The 19527-nt window shown below is 44.1% G+C and overlaps 1 protein-coding gene across 1 annotated transcript in view; it reads right to left on the reverse strand.

Annotated features, from left to right (window-relative positions):
* The window catches only part of P2RX3 (purinergic receptor P2X 3), a 53679-nt gene extending 42508 nt beyond the window's left edge, over window positions 1–11171 (reverse strand). Inside the window, exon 1 of the mRNA XM_054972239.1 lies at window positions 11038–11171. Coding sequence (XP_054828214.1) covers window positions 11038–11171 — 134 coding nt within the window. The remainder of the gene's footprint in view (window positions 1–11037) is intronic.
* Window positions 11172–19527: the final 8356 nt, after the last annotated feature.

Consider the following 19527-nt stretch of genomic DNA (forward strand, 5'->3'; position numbering starts at 1 on the left):
ATATTTGCACGCAATTTCCACTGTCAGAGCTTCAATTCCTCTGCTGGATCTCATTCTGTTTGCCTAGATTAAAAAAAGAAAAGACCACTCTTCACTATGAGACATCATTTCCCTGGTTCAGGCAGATGCTTAGGAAGAATGCATGAGCACAGCTGATGCCAGCCGCTTTGTAGCTGAAGATACCCTTTGAACATCACAAGGGGAAGAAAAACCCTTGTGAAGGATCAGACACTGTTATTCGAGGATGGAAACCACTAATGGATCAAATCAAATTACATTTCTCTTCAAACCTACTTGCAACTTGGAACATGCTAACAAGATTAAGCACTGTCAAGTTGAAAAGAAGCTGCTGTTTCTCTTGGGTTGTCCAGCTATTTCCTCAATTCGGTTAATACGAGGAGTTGGGGCTTCTTTCTTTGAGCCTTTGCAGGATTTGCCTAAGTACACAATAAATGCATAATAGTTGATGCGTAGGATCCAGACAGCTTCCCTCCAAGAAGAGCATCTGTGCAGGGATGTTGTGTTTCTCTGCCACCCAAACCATATTAAGCACACGCTTTCAGAGTTTTCACCAAAGCCAGAACAGCATGATGTGTGTTTCTTATTAAAATAGAGGATGAGCTCTTAAGGATTCTTCAAGAGTTAGTAGATTGGATTCCTGTGATAATGGCCCAAGGATTCTTTGGGAAGATGGGCCAGTTCTCCAGCCAAGAAACCAAGTGACTCCCTGGAATGGCACAGTGCTGACGCACCATGGAGCTTCAGCTCATTCTTGACCATTGGTAGTATGTAGGCAAAATCATCACTGGACCCTCAGCGTTGCCAGCTAGGTCTAAGCTGAGCCCCTGTGGCACTGCTTCAGGACTTGGCATTATGCATTAAACTCCTTAGGTCATTATAACTTTGCTGAGGCCCCTCGCCTTCCCAAGCCCCACTCACCCTAAGCTTCACTCCCAAATCTCCAAGAATATCCCAACCCAGAGTTGGAAACCCTACCACCCTAACTTAGGTGCATCCCATCAGTACACACAAGTTTCCCCAGCAGAGTAAATATTGCCTCCTTGGGGCTGTTTCAGGTCAGGAAAATTCCACAGAGGGAGGCTTATGTCCCTTCTCCCCATGCGCTATTGTCCCAATCTGAGTTGGGCAACATGCATCTGGGAATTAAATTCTGAACATGGAACTACAAGAATATGTCTGGTCAAGAGGACCCAAGGCAGACATGACGGAGAGACAAGGACTTTGTAATATGTGATTAGGTCTTCAGGAGCTCAGCTCAGAGACAGCTGATGGTGGTATGGGAGGAGGCAACAAGCATACTTGCTTGAGGCTTAGGGCTGCCAGCCAGGGGCTGGGGACCCTCCGGGAGCAATGTCACTTCTTGTCATGTAAATGAAAGTGATGCCATGCATTGCCACAACACAGCAGTCTCTCCAAACTCGTATAGTATGGAGGTGGTTTGGCATAGAATTGGGGGGGTGCGCTAAAGTGTTGCAGCAACATGTGATATCACTTCTGGTTATGCAACCAAAAGTGATGTTGTGGCATCACCACAATGGCACTCCCACCCCATTCCTTCTGCTGCAGCACTGGGCAACAGCGGGGAAACATATAGGGGGCACGAGGTCTCCTATAGAGCCAGTTTGGTGTCGTGGTTAAGAATGGCAGGACTCTAATCTGGAGAGCTGGGTTTGATTTCCCACTTGACTGCTTGAAGCCAGCTAGAGAGGGTGATTGTTGTGAGGATAATAAAAATACACTTTGTAAATTGCTCTGAATGGGCATTAAGTTGTCCTGAAAGGCAGTATATAAATCTATTATTATTATTATTATTATTATTATTATTATTATTATTATTATGTTATATAGCAGGAGACCTGGTCCCCCAAGTGGAGCTATGTGGACAAAAGTTCTCTATAATGGCCATCAGGAGTATGCAAGTTTTCAAGCTTTGCAGAGCCTGATTATGAGAGATGCATAGGCTACATGAGTGCATCAATAGATGTTGCTCTCATAAGATATATTAACTTACACAATTGTTTTTCTTGTTTTCAGGTATCAAAACAACCATTAGCTACACAAAGCATTCTAAAGTATACCAGTGAGGCTACCGTTGTTTTATTTCATATAGAATGCAACAGAATTCCAAAGTGGTGATATATCGCTGAATTACAAACTGCACTTTATTCTTGTGGTAAAGGGGGTGTCCTTTCTGCACAGTAATTAATCAAATATAGCATAACTTGGGTTTGTGCTGCTAATGCATTTCTCTTCCAGTAAACAAGGAATGTGCTGCAATTTTTTGGCTCAGAAAGCAGAATGATATGGATAACTGAACTTCATTGTGAAAAGGCCCTAGGCCAAGCTAAAAGGACAAGTATCAAACAAGGTGGGGGAGTAGGGCTACCAGACAGGAATTTCAAAAACAAGGGACATTACAACACAGTACAAATCCCTCCAAATCTATTTTATCAGTGTGAAAGTATGATGAGTATATGAGCAAGTCCCCTTTCATATCACCTTCAGCTGTCTTGGGTGGATGAGGGGGTGGGCATAAGGCTTAGAAAGAAATCCTAACTTTTAGCCCAGGGCTCAGAAAATGACAGAGATATGAGGCAGAAGAGTTTTCTCCTTTCCGCTTGAAAGCTCTCAGGTACTTTCCCTTAGGTCTCTTAACATATGGAAAAGAAACGCAAGCTAGGATCACCAACTCCATGTTGGGGAATTCCTGGACATTTGGAGGTAGTGCCTGGTGAGGAAGGCATTTGGGGAGAGGAGTGATGTCAGTAGGGATGTGATACCATACAGTCTACCCTGCAAAGCTGCCATTTCCTGTAGGAGAGTTAATCTCTAACTTATTTAGTTAGTTAGTTGGATTTATATCCCACCCTCCCTGCAAGTGGGCTCAGGGTGGATCACAACATCATAAAATCATAAAAACCACAATTTAAAATACAATAAATAGTTTAAATCATTTTTAAAAATTCATAAATTGCATTAAAAAGTGGAGCAGAACATAGGAAAACAGGCAAGGGACCAGCAGGATAGTTTGCCAGCTCCTCAACCGCTCTCATAGGCCTGGCAGAACATCTCCATTTTACAGGTCCAGCAGAACTGTGATAAGTCCCACAGGGCCCATGTCTCAACTAGGAAAGCATTCCACCAGGGCAGTTTTAGGCCAAGCAAACATCTTGGGGCCACGGACCACCAGCAGATATTGATCTACAGAGCATAATGGGGAACATATGGGGAGAGACGGTCCCGAAGATATGCAGGTCCCAGTCTGTTAAAGGCCTTAAAGTTTAACCCTAACACCTTGAACTTGATCTGGAATTCATCCGGAAGCCAGCGCAGCTGGTGCAGTACAGGTCGAATATGTGTCCTAAATAGGGTTCCCATGAGAACATGCACCACCACATTCTGGACCAGTTTCAATTTCTGGGTCAGTTTCATGGGTAGCCCTGCATAGAGTGAGTGAGTTACCGTAGTCCAATCGGGAGGTGACCGTTATGTGGATCACTGTAGCTAGGTCATGAGCAGAAATGTAGGGAGCAAGGGGGCGCATATAGATATTATATAACTTTGGGGAGAGAATCACCCTTTGAGGAACACCACATACCAATGGGTACATTGGTGACATCTGCTCCCCAAGTGCCACCCTCTGTCCTCAACTGTGGAGAAAAGAGACCAGCCATTGCAAGGCAGCACCATGTAGCCCCACATCGGTGGGCCGGTGGATCAGCAGGTCATAACTGACCATGTCAAAGGTTGCTGTCAGATTCAATAACACCAGCAGCGCCGACCCGCCTCAATCCAGATGCTGACAAAGATCGCCTGTGAGGGCAACCAGTGCCGTCTCTGTCCCGTGGCTAGGGCAGAATCCGGATTGAAATGGATCCAGGACCGAGGATTCATTCAGGAATACCTGCAGCTATTCTGCCACCACCCGCTCAATCACTTTACCCTGGAATGGGAGATTCGAAACCGGGTGGTAACTGGACAAATCGGTGGGGTCCAAAGATGAATTCTTCAGAAGGGGCCTTACCACTGCTCTTTCAATGTTTCAGGGAAAATGCCTGAGCTCAAAGGTGAATTAATGACCTCTGCCGATGGAGCCTGAAATTTGTCACCACTGGATTTAACCAGCCATGATGGTCCAAGGGGCAAGGGGCAGGCCTCACAGCAGCATGGGTCCGGTCAACCTCATCCTGGGAGAGGCAGCTGAAGTGTTCTAAAACTGAACCTGAAGACGGCCAAGAGGCCTCCAGTTTACATACTGTCTCAACCAGGGCCAGCAAGTTCTTGTGGAGGGACAAGATATTACTTGCAAAAAAGCTCCCAAGCCTCACAGCTAAGTCCCAAATCAACAATTTGCCTTTCTCCCTGTGATAGGAGACTAAAGACTGAATTATTCTAATCGAGTAACAAAGCCCATTGTGGGGGAAAATACAATGGGCTCTAGAAAGGGGAGAGCAGGCAGGCAAGCATTGCCTCCTTCTCAGTTACTGATCCCAGCTGGGTGAAGGCGGGGGGCAGACATTGCAACCTGCTTCACGTCTGATTACGGCAGGGTGACGTGGGGGGTATTGCCACCTGCTCCACTCCTGTCATGAGCAGGTGAAGGAAGGGAGGGCATTGCCGCCTGCTCCACACCTGATCCTGGCTGGGTGAAGGGGGGTGGGCATTGCCTCCTGCTCCATGCCTTATCCCAGCTGGGTGAAGTTGGAGGGTGGGCATTGCTGCCTGCTCTACTCCTGATCCCAGTCATGTGAATGGGGTGGGGGGGCATTGTCTCCTGCTCTGCGCCTGATTCCGTCTGGGTGAAGAGGGAGTGGGCATTTCTGCCTGCTGCATGTTTGATCTTGGCGGGGTGAAGGGGGAGTAGGCATTTCCTCCTGCTCAGCACCTGATCCCAGCTGGGTGAAGGGAGGGGGTGGGCATTGCCACCTTCTCTGCTCTTGATCAAACCTGGGTGAAGGGAGGCAGGCATTGCCTCCTGCTCCATGCCTAATCCCAGCTGGGTGAAGGCGGGTGGTGGGCATTCCCACCTGCTCTGCTCCTGATCCTGACTGGGTGAAGGCGGGGGTGGGCATTGCCACCTGCTCCACTCCTGTTCCTGGCTGGGTGGTGGGCTTTGCCACCTGATTCACTCCTGATCCTGGCTGGGTGAAGGCAGGGGTGGGCATTGCTACCTGCTCCACTACTGTTCCTGGCTGGGTGGTGGGCTTTGCCACTTGCTTCACTCCTGATCCTGGCTAGGTGAAGGCTGGGCAGGCATCACCACCTGCTCCATGCCTGATCACAGCTGGGTGAAGTTGGGGGGGGGAGGCACTGCCACCTGCTCCACTCCTGATCCCAGCTGAGTGACGGTGGGGAGAAGACATTGCCGCCTGCTCAGCGCCTGCTCCCAACCTGGGCTTTCCACCACAGTGAACACTCTGGAGGGATGGACTGCCTTGTCTGGGCTTCCCTCTACGGCAGCGCCCTTTGGAAGTGCACCAGGGTAGGAAGTGAGTTGTCAGGAATATGGTTTGCCTTTTATATAGCAGGATAATGAGCTGGGCCTAGAGCTTGTGGATATAATGGAAGTGGCCAGCAGCGGCACCAGGGTTTTCGGCACCTGCAGCTGTCTGGTGGGCCAGGTGCCCCCCCCGCGCATGCGCGCACACACACCGGCCTGCATGATGACGTCACGTGTGATGTCATCACAGGCATGCACCCCGCCAGCCCAATTGCTGTGGCCTGCAGCTGGGACAGCGCACGGGTGGCCTCTGAGCTCTTCCGCTTGGTTTCCCTGCGCCGCTGCAGATGCCTGCCCGTGACTGCTGAGCCCGGCTGGGGGCGTGTGCTGGTGGCGGCGGCAGCTCGGGCCAGGAGGGCTAGGAGGCTGCAGGTCTGTGGCGCATGCTCCTGCCCCCCGCTCCTCCTCCGGCATCCCCTCCAGCACCCCGCGCCCTGAAGCCACCGCCTACCTGGCCTCAATGTGTATGCTGGCCCTGGAAGTGGCATAAAACTCCTTTTTGGTCGCTTTCTCTGCCGTATCATAGGCTTTCGTAAATGTCCTATAAGATGTTCTCACTCCTTCATCATGAGTCCGCCGCTACACTTGCTCTAGCCATCTCATCTCCCATTTCATCCATCGTAGCTTCTCAGTATACCATGGAGTAAATAAGTCTAGTCTGGTATAGGGGCGGAGAGGGCGACGGCGAGTGACTTTGTCGATGGCTTCAGAGAGATGAGCATGCCAGTTCTAAACCAGCACATCAAACGAGCTGCCAGGGGGCATTGGATCCTGCACAGCACTCCGGAACCCGAGCGGATCCATAAGTTCTGCAAGTGAGCCTAAATTAGCTTGTCCCCTATACTGGGGGTGGGGGTGACGGCACACCCAAACAGGCCTTCAGGACAAAGTGGTCTAACTATGGCACCACTTCAATTACATCAAGATCCACATGATTCCCCATCCCAAAGATCAAATCGAGCTTGTGGCCTGCCTGATGCATGGGAGCTGCCACAAATTGAGAACGTCCTAGTGTTGCCAGGGAAGACTCTAGGTCCACAGCCTGTGAGGAGGTGGTGTCATCAGCACAGACATCGAAGTCATCCCAAACTAATAGCTTGGGATACTCCAAGGCCCAGCCCGTCACTGCCTCCAGCAGGCTTGACAGGGTAGCTGCTCGTGAGCTAGGTGGCCAATACACCAGACAGATACCAAACTCTCCACTGCACCCCATACCACGCCTACACAATCAATGCGAGTGATCTTTGGTGTGGGGAGCGGCTTGAAAGAGAAAGACTCTCAAGTGAGTATCGCCACCCCTCCCTCCCAGCCACTGACCCAGGACTGATGAAGGACCAAGAAGCCGGGGGGGGGGAGGGGGTTAGTTCATTCAGAGTGACTTTCGCCTTTGCCCTCCTAAGTTTCGGTCACACATACCAGGTCCACCTTACTCGTCACAAAATAGTCCTGCAGCATGTGGGTCTTATTATTAATGGACCTGGCATCACACAACATCAGTGTTGGGGAGGGGCATGAAATCCTAGCCCCACTACCAACGTATCTCATGATGGGATGAAGGCTGGAAGGGCACCAAGCTGACCAGTATCTCCATGTCCTTCCCTTATAGCACCTAGTCCCACCACCATACCTTCCTCGTCCCTGGATTACTGGGAGATCTACTGTAATTCTTGGAAAACCACAGCTCTAGCCTGGAGGCTGGTGTTCCAAAAGGACACAGTAAGCAACATGATAACTCTGTGTGTGTGTGTGTGTGTGTGTGTGTGTGTGTGTGTGTGTGTGTGTGGGTGGGTGGGTGGGTGGCAGGGGGAGGATTCACATTTATTTACTGACAAAATATTGGTATTAAAGAACGGGAAAAATGTACTGCCTCAAGAATTCCACACATCATGGGTTAGCAGTATTATGGCCCCAATCCATCTAAAGTTAGCCGTGACACTGAAACCCATGAAAGAAACTTGTTGTGACTGAAATCCTACTGCTTTTGATGAAATGGTGCTTATTCATCAATAATTTTCACTGGGTTGAGCTTTTTGCATTCATGCCTTTACAAAATAACTGTACAATACCTATTGCTTCTCTTGGACCCATGGGAGGGAAAACAGAACTTACAAGGTAGTTTCTGGCAGAGAAACGGTAGAAGGAAAGATAAGGGGAGGAGGTGGGGGAGAGAACAGTTGGCAAGGGGCTATCTGTGCTAATGGAACTCTGGTTAACAATATCAAAGCGAATGGAGAACTCAGTCTCCAAGCACTCAAAGCAAAACTGGGGGAGGGTATGAGGGCGATGCCAGGGCACCAGCCGTTTCCTGCCATCAGTTCCTCCATCCATATTCCTCTGGAATGGTGCCCAGGAGGAAGCAAGCCAGCACCAGGTTCAGCAAACAAACTCACACAGTCCCAACACTGTTGCAGTTCTTACGCAGCCTCCAGTCCATATTCCTAGTCCCCAAGATACTGCCAGCCCCCTCCCTCAAGAGAGAGTCGCTTATTATATCACAGCTACCACAATATCACCTCTTCCCAACAAGGAATACTGCAAGTACTTAACATTGCCCCATCCTAATTATATGTACTCAGAGGGGAAGGTCTCATTCATCTCAATGACCCTGCCCAAGAATAAATATGCAATCAGAATTGTATAATCTCTCTAGTTTTTGCTGTGGTTATTTTCACAGAAATCATAATATCCCAATTTACGTGTGATTAAAAAGGGCAACATGGCTGGAGCTGTACAGAAAATCCATGGTACAGATCAAATATGAAGTCACTGGACCATACTGTTACAACTTTTAAAAAAACTTAAAAGCTTTCCCCCAGCAATATAATGTAACAAAATGGAGTTTCTTGGCAAAAACTGGCATTACGAGGAATACATTTATTCCCCTCCCCTAGGTTTTGTTTTCTACAATTGGAACACTGTTTTAAGTCCCCCATAATACCCACGAGACCATACAGTTGCACTATTCCATACCCTTACACTACTGGGTAATTGCTTTTACTGTGGTTTATCAGATTAAAAGGTTAAAAAAAATTACTCAGGAACCAGGATTATACTTTTGAAATATAGAATGCCTAGCAATGTTAGCCTGGCACCACTAATGATACTTCTGTATTGCTATGACCATTGTAGCTGCTCTTCCCTCTTACAATTAGCTGCTGGCTTTAACAAGTTACCTCACAATAACTAACCCTGAAGTTTACTGGCCCTGAAGTTTACTCTTCCAGAGATGTCTACATGTGTGTGATCTCATGAGCCATGACAGCTCTTCCAACACCTCCCCACCCTGGCAAACACATACTGGTTGAGTTAGCTGATGTCTGGCAACTTGCACACAATCCACTTGCCTGCCTCATCACGGTGCTCCACCTTGCCCACATGTTTTTCCCTCCCTCTGAAGAAAAGTTTCTCTCAGTCAGCAGCTGTAACACTGAAGCCACTTTTTTGGGAGCAATCTGTAGACATCAACTGATTGCTCTACACTACGTGGACTGGTGATCAAATCCTTCCAAATCTGCCTTTGAACTGTCATAATTTCCCTCTCAAGTTTTCCCAAGTCCCCCAGTGAGCCCTGTGCTTCCCCCTTCTAAGTTACCTAATCAGCGCAGTCACCTACTGCCACAGTAATTTTTCCAGGGGTAGCAATCTTCAGTGTTTCTATCTCCACATGTTTAATTGTACAGAGTCTCCCCTTCTTTACTCATATCTACAACAATACCCATCTCGTGCAGCTGCACACAAAGTAGTTTCAGATGGCAGCATGTAACATTTGGATATGTGGTGAAATTAATTTTACTGTGTTTCTACAAAGTATTAGAAATTTGGAGTGAAAATGTGGCAAAAAATGCCTTACTGTGTAACTGGATGCTAAAGATTATCAGACTTCTCTATGGTTACAGCTCTCCAACAGGGATAATTTTAGAACCCCAAACCTATGAGGTAAAAAGTTTGAATCTGTCTAAATTCATGCTTTCCTTTGCAAGAAGAGATGATCTTATGGGTCAATAATTTTATCTACATAACTGTACTCCCAAACAAGTTCTCTTGTCAAACCATATACATTCAGTTACATGCAGTCCCAACTGAAATGACACAATAATTAACCAGTACAGTATGTGAACAACCAGAACAATACATTCCATTGGAGTACCTATGTTCATCTGTAGCAACAAAATCCAAAAGAAAGTTTGCACAAAAATTCAGAAGCCTGTAGGAGAACATTTCAATCTATTAGGTCTCTCTGCTGACCTGAAAGTCACCATTCTTCAAAAAAGAGAGATTTCCACATGAAATTATTGAATTAGAATTTATGAATTGGCTTAACTGTATTGGCCACTACTTAAATAGAAGCAACACTTTTCTTAGCCACTAAAGAAGTGAAATGGTTCAGCTTAACACATTCTACTTTCTTATCACCAGTTATGGATATTATGAATAATTACTGTGTTTATCTTGTATACTATTGAGTTTTGCATAGAAATGTACAAGTCATACCTCTTGAATTTCATGACCTGTTCACAATTTTTCCCTCCCTGTGTGTATATAATTCTACTAACTGAGGTTTCACTTCATGCATTTGATGAAGTGAACTCTTGCCCATGCTACAATAAATCTTTAAGGTGCCACAAGACTCTTTTTTTGTCACAGGACTATTAGAGTGATTTCCTCTGGGCTAACAGTGACCAGAAGCCCAAGTGTTGAAATCATACCAAATGAAAACTCAGTTGTTGTTGAAGTATTAAACGTAACTCTCCTGCCTTTCCACGGAACTCCCCCCCTCCATACAGCTGACCTGTAAGAGAAGGGAAGTGCTTTGGACCTGTTGCCTAAACACAGCCAGCAAAAGATATGATCAGCAGCTCCATGAGACCTTGAAACCCCTCCTGCACCATGTAGTTACCAGGTTCCTTTTTGAGAGCTGGAATAGTGGAATCATTTCACAGTGGAATCATTTCACAGACCATATACAATGTCTCCCCGTGTCTTTTCAGAGCAGCCAGGGAAACTTCTGAACTGATATTCCCCAAGTCATTCACGCCTGCTTGGCTTCTCACATCTTTCAGTAATAAAGTAGATTCTTTAAAAAATCAGGCTGTTCTTGGCCATTCCTTCTCACCACCTGTCTTATCTCATCCTACCGTGTCTATCAAACACTTTGTACAAGTTGTCATGTCTTGCCTCAGAAACTTATTTTTCATTTAAAAACGTCTAGCATTTCTATGGCACTTTTACTATTCAAAGCACTTCACATACACCATTGTTTTATAATCTTCACTAAAGCCATGTCAAGAAACCAGTATTATTATCCTCTCATTGTAGATCTGGGGTGGAGATAGACTGGCTTTAGGGCCACCTACTGAGTTTATGGCAAAAGTGAGATTTGAACCAAGAATGTCCTGGATTACAATGTTCACTTAGCCATTACTATACAAGGTGACTTGTGAGATTTAAACCCTTACCTGGTCTTCCCATCCCCCCAAGATGGGATATACTTCCCCCATTCACCCGCCTTTCCTCACCCAATGAAGTAGGAAATGATGAGCAACTGGACAGCCCGGTTGATCACGCCGATGGTCCAACTTTTTACCACCACTGATTTGGTGGTTTCGTAGGTGAAGAAATCTGCCACGCAGTTCATACTGGAGGAAAGCATGGGCATAGAGGAACAAATCCAAGATGTTCTGCAGTCCAGATGGGATTGTCAAGGAGTTGTGTTCACTCTAGAAACAGAAACAGCAGTGTAATCTGTGCCAACACACCATTCAGAAGCTGCCCCTTTAAGTTATCTCACAGGAGCCTTCCTGCTCTTCTCTGCTGCTAATCTGAGAAATCTTGAACTGCTGGGACCCCTTTAATAAGATCTCCTCCCCACCCCCACTCTAAACTATGGTGATGCCATCAGGGGAAGGTGGGGCTTTCCAGCTCATCAATTACAAATTGGATTCTAGCAAGTATGTGGATGGAAGAGATCTAAGCATTAAATAATGAATCCACAATTGCTGCATTTTCTCTGAGTGGTGTTCTTGCTCTACAGATGCTGCTTCCTCAGTGTTGGAACTTTACATTATCAGAAATGGGGGAGGGGGATCAGAAAGGAGGAAAGAAGGCTGAATAACATTTTCTCTGGAGGCAAAATTGAAAGCAGGAAATAATCATGGCATGATGACCCAAATAGCTCCCTAATAACCTCAAACCAGTGATAATGCAAGCGGTAGCACTATGAAGACTCCCTTTGGACCATCTGTCTCTGGGAATGTAATGCAAATTCATCCACAAAAGTATATTTAACTCTCTAAGTTAGATAGGGAGCATTTCTCCAGGCAGCAATGTGCAAGAGTGCAAGTATACATCACCCACCATCTTTCAGGGCAAAATCTGGTAGAGCTAGCAGTAAAGGAAAACAACAGACTCCATTTCAAGCAAGCAACTAGGGAGAAGATGTTCAACCAAGGAGGTATATTAGCTGGGTCCAGTATAACAACTTCAAGAAGCTTGTGCAGACAAACAGACCTTTGGAACTATTCCTTTTTGTCACCTATGTGCTACGTCAGTCTGAGTTCTGGCAATAACACACAGACACCATGATTTGATTGGAATGGCCATAACTTTATTGATTACAGCTAGATAGAGCATTGGCCAGGCATATGGGCAACAGATCCTTGTTGGCATTGGCAGGCCCACTCGCTGACCAACGCATCTCACTACAGCCCCATGCTGGTGCACCACAGCTAGCATACTTCTGTCTCCAGCCATGCTGATCGGCCATTGCTTCCCGATCCATTGGGGTGAGCTGTCCAAATGCCCCACTCACCCTTTGAGGATCCGGCCCAATGCCTCAAAACTGTCACAGGAGGCAGGCCACAGGTGCGACTCCACGCCAATATTCCAACTGCTGTAACTAAGTTGAAGCCACCCCCCTCCTTTGGTTCCCAACTGAGATGCCCAGAGGAAGGTGAAAAAACCCCAAGGGCCCCCCAGCCAATCTGGCCCCTTGTGGGAAAAATTCCTTCCTGGCCTCTGAAGGCGGCCGGCACAACTGGCCCTGGGGATCCCCACCGGGACCCTCCGAGGGCCCAATCGCATCCCCTGTGCGGCCAATAAATGAGCCCTTTATTGCTTGCCAGTCCCCAAGTTGGAGAGCATAGCAGAAATAGGCATGATTCCTCAGGAGTAGTGCTTGGGTGAGTTCCAGGACACCTGGGTTCAAGACAAATGGTCCTTGTAGGCTGGTAGAAAGATATCAAATGTTGCAGCTACAGCTAGCTGCAGCTTCCCCTTATGTGACTAAAGCATTTGTCTTCAACTGGTGGGTCAGAATAAGACTCTGATCTAAGATGGATCAACCAATGGCAACATCACTATTTTCTATTTATGGTTTTTAAAGGATTTTCCTTTTTTAAGTTAAGGAGAAAGACAGAAACGGGCAAGAAAGAGAGCAATCCAATCTGTGAATAAATGGACTCGCAAGCTCTCCCTGTTTCTTTCAGTTGGTCCCTAGGAGATCAGAAAACCTGCCCCTTTCCCTTGCTTCCCAGGATTACCAGCAACAAAGAAACTACTGCCTCCAATGACTCTGACAGTATCTCCTACTAAACAGAATTTCATTACTAGCACTCTGGCCGTGCATTGGTATTTAGAGGCTTCTCCCAGTTGTATCTCCCACTTCACTATTACAAGCTAACACAGGTGTGATCTGTTGCAACTTCACAGTTTTACACTATTGTGTTCCAGGGATGGCACTGCCCCACCCCATTACTGCACTTCAGATAGCAAGACCAAATAGGCACGGTGTGTTTCTAGAGATCAGAATTAAACATTCAAAACATATGGAAGTTTAATAAAAGAATAAAAAGAATACACTTTTTGATTAAGCATTCAGGATGAGCAAAGGGTATGAAGAAAAGGTGAAAACTTGCAGTCCCTTTTCCTTGTACTTGGTACTTATCCTGAACAATGTTTAAATAAGACAGGTTAGTATTCCTAGAAGATGCAGTAGTTTAAAGTTCAGTATTACCTTACTTCTCATTGTTGGGGTTATTCCACATTGTTTCTTGCAATGTAGACAAGATGCAGTCCCTAGGTAAAAGCTTAATCCTTCATGGCTTGTGCTCCCACATCAAGAGCAAGATGCAAGAGAACGTCTTCTCTGTATCCAGATAATTCACAATTCCTTCCCATCCCCCCTACCCCCCGCCGGTTGTTCAGATGTTCTTTCTTCAAGAGGGGGAGATTATTTTCTAGCCATTTGACTCTTAGCAATCCCTGCTTCTTTTAAATGTGACATTCTAGCAGGGTGTGAGATGGTAAACTTTTTTTTTTTTTGAAAAATTTTTATTGGGTTAGAACATTTTTATTTTTACATTACCGTCAATTTTCCCCTAATTTTTCGTTTCTAACCCCCTCCCTTTCCCCCCCTTTTGTTGACTTCCAACAGCTTTCCCACCCTCTGTCCCTTTTCCCTTACTTCTATTAAATTCCTCTGTCTAAAACAGATATACATTCTCCATTATATTAAGCAGTACATCTTTAACTCCTTTACTTATTATACACCCAAACTATACGTCTTTAGATAAACAATTTATCCCATTTTCCAGTTTTGAATATTTCTATATAAACCTGTATATCATAAACCATAGAAATTTCCCACATTTAAATCAAACAATTTGATTTGTTCTCTATATATTACTCATTTCAACTTTTTATGGTAATTCTATATAACTCCTCGCATAATCAATCAATTTAACTCTTCTGTACATTCAGTTTGGTGCATATAAATCTTATCAAAGAAAAAAAAATATTGTTATTTACTCAATCCTCATGTTTAAACCTTATCATTAATTATTCTCTATCAATGTTCTATCAGTTAACCTATACATATCTATATATATCTCAATCAATTAATCTAACTGCTTATAAATTCACATTTCTCTTCCTCCCCCGGCAAAGTCACCCCTCTCTTTTATACTTTTATTATACTTCAGTAGTTCTCAAACTGCCACAGTTTTCCTCCCACCTCCCATTTCTTCTCCAGATATTGTTTCAGCTTCTCCCAGTCTGTGTTAAACTGCCCTGAGTCCAGATCTCTCAGTTTTCTTGTCATCTTGTCCATTTCAGCCATATACAGCAATTTGTAGATCCAATCTTCAATAGTTGGCACTTCTTGTACTTTCCATTTCTGCGCGTACAAAAGTCTAGCTGCTGCAGTCATATAAAAAATCAACGTCCTATGATGGGCTGGAATTCCCTCCATTCCCAAGTTTAGCAGCAGGAGTTCTGGGTTCTTATTTATTTGAAACTGTAAAATTTCACTCATTTCTCTTATTATTTCCCCCCAGAACTGCCTAGCTACCTCACACGACCACCACATATGATAGAGGGAGCCCTCATGTTTCTTACATTTCCAGCATTTATTAGAAGTATTCAAATTCCCTAGCGCAATCTTCTTTGGTGTCATGTACCAACGATAGATCATTTTGAAAATGTTCTCTTTAATATTAATACATGTCGTTGTCTTCATTGTAGTTTTCCACAAGTATTCCCATGCCTCCATTGTTATTTCTTTATTAAAGTTTATAGCCCATTTCACCATCTGTGTTTTAACTATCTCATCCTCAGTATACCATTTCAACAGTACTTGGTATACCTTAGATATTCTTTTCTTATCTTCTTTAAGAAGGGTCTGCTCTAGTTCCGAGTTCTCTGTTCGTATGCCCCCTTTTGCAAAGTCCGAGTTATATAAGTCTCTAATCTGTCTATACTGGAACCAATCATAGTTAGGTGATAGTTCCTCTTGCGTCTTTATTCTAAGTTTAGATACTTCTATCTTAGTTATTTCTTTGTAAGTTAAACATTGTTGTTCATTATCCACAGCTCTCGGATCTATCACCTCATATGGAACCACCCACAAGGGGGTTCCTTCTTGTAGGTAAGTTCTGTACTTCTTCCAGATTGTATATAGACTTCTCCTTACAAAATGATGCAGGAACATCGAGTTGACCTTTACTTTGTCATGCCATAGGTATGCGTGCCATCCAAAAATTTTTTTATATCCCTCTAGGGCTAATAGTTTCTTATTCTTTAATGTCATCCAGTCTTTTAGCCAAACTAGGCAGATTGCATCATGGTAAAGTCTCAGATTGGGCAGTTGCATTCCGCCTCTCTCCTTTGCATCTTGTAGAACTTTTACTTTCACTCGAGGCTTCTTGCCTGCCCAAACAAAATCTGATATTTTCCTCTGCCATTTTTCAAATTGTTTAGAGTCTCTGATGATTGGTATTGTCTGTAACAAAAACATTACTCTTGGTAACACATTCATCTTAACTGCTGCAATCCTGCCCAACCATGACAAATTCAGTCTATTCCATTTGATCAAGTCTCTCTCTATCTGAGTCCATAATTTTTCATAATTATTCTTGAACAAATCTATATTTTTTGCAGTCAGCTCAACTCCCAAATATTTCACCTTACTAGTTACTTCACAGTCCGTTGTTTCCATTAACAATTGTTGTTTCTGCTTAGTCATGTTTTTACATAGTATCTTTGACTTCTTTTTATTAATGAAGAAACCTGCCAAGTCACCAAACTCCTTGATCTTATCTATCACTTTTGGCATGTTCTCCAGTGGATCTTCTACAATTAACATTATGTCATCTGCAAGTGAGATGGTAAACTTTGATTTACTTTGGCCAGAGCCATTAAGTACCCTGTGCTTGGAGCTGAATGGCTCCTTCCCTGGCCTCATCCTTCTTGCCAGATCCAAGTGTGCAGCTGGGTTTCAACACTTTACACACACAAGTGTAAGCATTACCTCTGTGGAGCCCATCTGCTATGTTTTTGCATGAGTTACTGTTCTGGCACACTTCCTGATTAGAAAAGAATGACTCTTGCAGAGATATCACAAAGAGTCTCTTTTGTGAATTTACTCTGGGACCCAGGTATTAGAAGTAGTTATTTTGTTTGGTAGTAGTTACCCAGTCAGAAGCATTTCCCCCAATGTGTAGCTATTAATTTTCAAAACAATACAATAGGAAGGACTCGTCTCAACAACCTGAATACACAAAGGGACCGCAGGTCCCAGAAGACCAAACTAACAATATATAAATTTAATATTCAAAGTGCAAGTGCAATGTGCAGATTTTCAAAGGAGACTATCAATTATATTCTACTCCATACATATTAACAAAAATTCAGAACCAATGCTCAACAGTCCAGTGTTGCAATTCCTATATAATAAGCACCAAGATTCTGCTCCGATAAATACTGAATTCGTATCATGCAAAGTCCGATATTAAATGTTATTTCTTCTTCCTGTAGGCAAAAACTGTCAATAGAGGATGACGGTGGTATCCCCACGGGAGCCAAGGTGGAAGATAAGGTCTCCCGGGTTGTTGGCAACAGGTGCGCCAGCAGTTGTAACAGCCCATTTTGCACTGTTACGCTTTATCAAGCCATCATTTATCCCATCTTCTTCAACAAGTATCTTCACAATTCAGCATTGGCAAGTATCTTCCTCACTTGCCAATGCTGAATTGTGGAGATACTTGTTAAAGAAGATGCGATAAATGACGGCTTAATAAAGCAAAACAACACAAAATGGGCTGTTACAACTGCTGGCGCACCCATTGCCAACAACCCGGGAGACCTTATCAACAGATTTAATATCGGACTTTGCATCATACGAATTCAGTATTTATCGGAGCAGACTCTTGGTGCTATTAATTTTCAGACAGTTAAATTGTAGAAGAGGTAGTTCTTATATTTATTGATGTAGATTCCATTCACAGCATTTTTCTTGTAGAAGACAGAAGAATCTTAGTCTAAAAGTAAACCTTCTCTATTTGGTATGGCCAGCTGTTCTAGCATCACACATGCATGCAGGCATGTAGATCTGAAAAGGTATACCCTCCTCCTTGGAAAGCCATGAGACAAAAAAGAGAATCTCTCTCAATGGAAACAGGAAGAGGTGAGGAGTCAGAAGACACTCCCACCTTAGACAAAGACAGGTATCTTGTTAAAACAATACATACACATAAAGCGACGTGCAGCGACCCCCCCCCCTAATGTTTTTCAATGTTTTTAAATCACATTTTCTTGTTGCAATTAAGATATGTGACTGTCTTGTTTACATGAAATGGCTGCAGGGAAGAGAAGATGGCTCCCGCTAGAAGCAGCATATAACACCAGTGCAGATTTTCACTGTTCATGTTCACTGTTCATTTTCTGTCCCAGTTCAAGATGCTATTTCAGCTATGTAAGGCCAGAAACTTAAAAGACTGCATTCCTCCATATTGTTCTGCCTAGACACTGCTTTTTTCATCTCAGGCTACCCTTTGTGTCAGAGGTAAGGTAGGTGGCCATGAAGGCTAGGGCACTTTCAATGGTGGCCCCTCTGGCTATGAAAAACTTTCCCTCTTTCCTTGGTAGCATCCTCAGATTTTTTTAAAGAAAAAAATTGGCAACAGGCCAGAACTTTTAAAACAGGCATGCTTTTCATCTATTGGCATATGCTTCGTTTTCCTCTTGACTAGCTGTTTTTCTTTCATGCTATGGTTTTTAATAGTTGCTATTGCTTTAAGATGCCAAATACTATATTTAGTTTGTTCAGCTGTTTTGTATATTTTTATGCATTTGTAGACTTTATTGTTGGGTTTACTATGGGATTATTTAATAATTTTGATTTGTTCATTATTCACAGCTCTAAACATGCTTGTGCATAGAAGCTACATAATTTTAAATATATAAAAAGGAATTCTGGGCACCAATTCCACAAATAAACTATAATATAATAAAAATATAATACCAATTTGTTAGTATTCTACAGCCATTTTTCAGAGAGGAGATAAGTGAAACAATACTTGGCAAGGCTCTTATGGGATAGCTCTTGTGCTGGAGTTAGGGTTACCCCCTAGGCTTGCCAGCTGGCAACAAGGAGAAATCTGGGGAGTGGGGGGACATGGGGTGTGCCATTGGCATTATATCACTTCCAGTGAAAACCCAGAAGAGTTCATTCCAGGAATTCCTGGAAACTCTGTAGTCTGAAAACTTGCCAGAAAACACTATGGTTTTAAAACCTGAAAGCCTCCCAAAAAGTGACATAACACCCACCGGAATAGCAGCAGAAGATGGAGGGTGGGGAGAGGGTAGATTCCCTGCCTCTGGTCAAAATCTGGCAAGGATCTACACAAGGGAGGAAATGTAGCCATCCCACTCATAGCATTCTCATACTCAGCAGACCATGACAATGAGCCATACAAGTAAGCTTCTGCCAAGGATACAGATCCTGACCTGGGTGGGTCTTAGGACCACCAGTGTTCCTGTGGCCATCAAGGTCTTATGATAGGGCTGCTCATCCCTCAGGCAATTATGAGCTGTAAAAATGACACTCTTGGCCTTTGAAAATTGTCTAACTGTCATTATATTTATTATTTATAGAGTATTTGGGGTACAATAATTAAGTTATAAATAACACATCTTGCCCACAAGCCTGAACGGGGTGGGGGATAGGGAGAGTTAACATTCTCCGAGGGGACTGATTCTGAGAATAACCCAGACAGAGATTGACTCTATAGGGATAAATGGACAGACATGAACTGACAAACTGGGACACAAATTAAAGGAAAATACAACATGTTTCAGCAACATCCTGTATAATATGAGAACTGTGAGAAATTGTACAGGCTCAAAATAGCAATGGCATGTAGATACATATAGAGCTTCCTTACAATGACTCAATCAATTACAGGGTAATCTAGGGTTCTAATCTCCCAGTGGAGCTTGGAAATCTCCCAAAATTACAACTGAGAGAGTTCAATTCCTTTGGAGAAAATGGCTGCTTTCATATATGGCATTACAGCCTGTTGAGCAACCTTACCTCCCCAAACTCCACCCTTCTTGGGATCCATCCCCAAACCTCCAGGAATTTACCAATCTGGAGTTGGCAATTCTAGTGTGACCATGTGCAGAATTACTTCTAAGTCTGTTGAAATCACTTGGCTCTAACTACGTATTAC

This window comes from Eublepharis macularius, chromosome 2, assembly GCF_028583425.1.
Source record: "Eublepharis macularius isolate TG4126 chromosome 2, MPM_Emac_v1.0, whole genome shotgun sequence".
Taxonomy (NCBI): domain Eukaryota; kingdom Metazoa; phylum Chordata; class Lepidosauria; order Squamata; family Eublepharidae; genus Eublepharis; species Eublepharis macularius.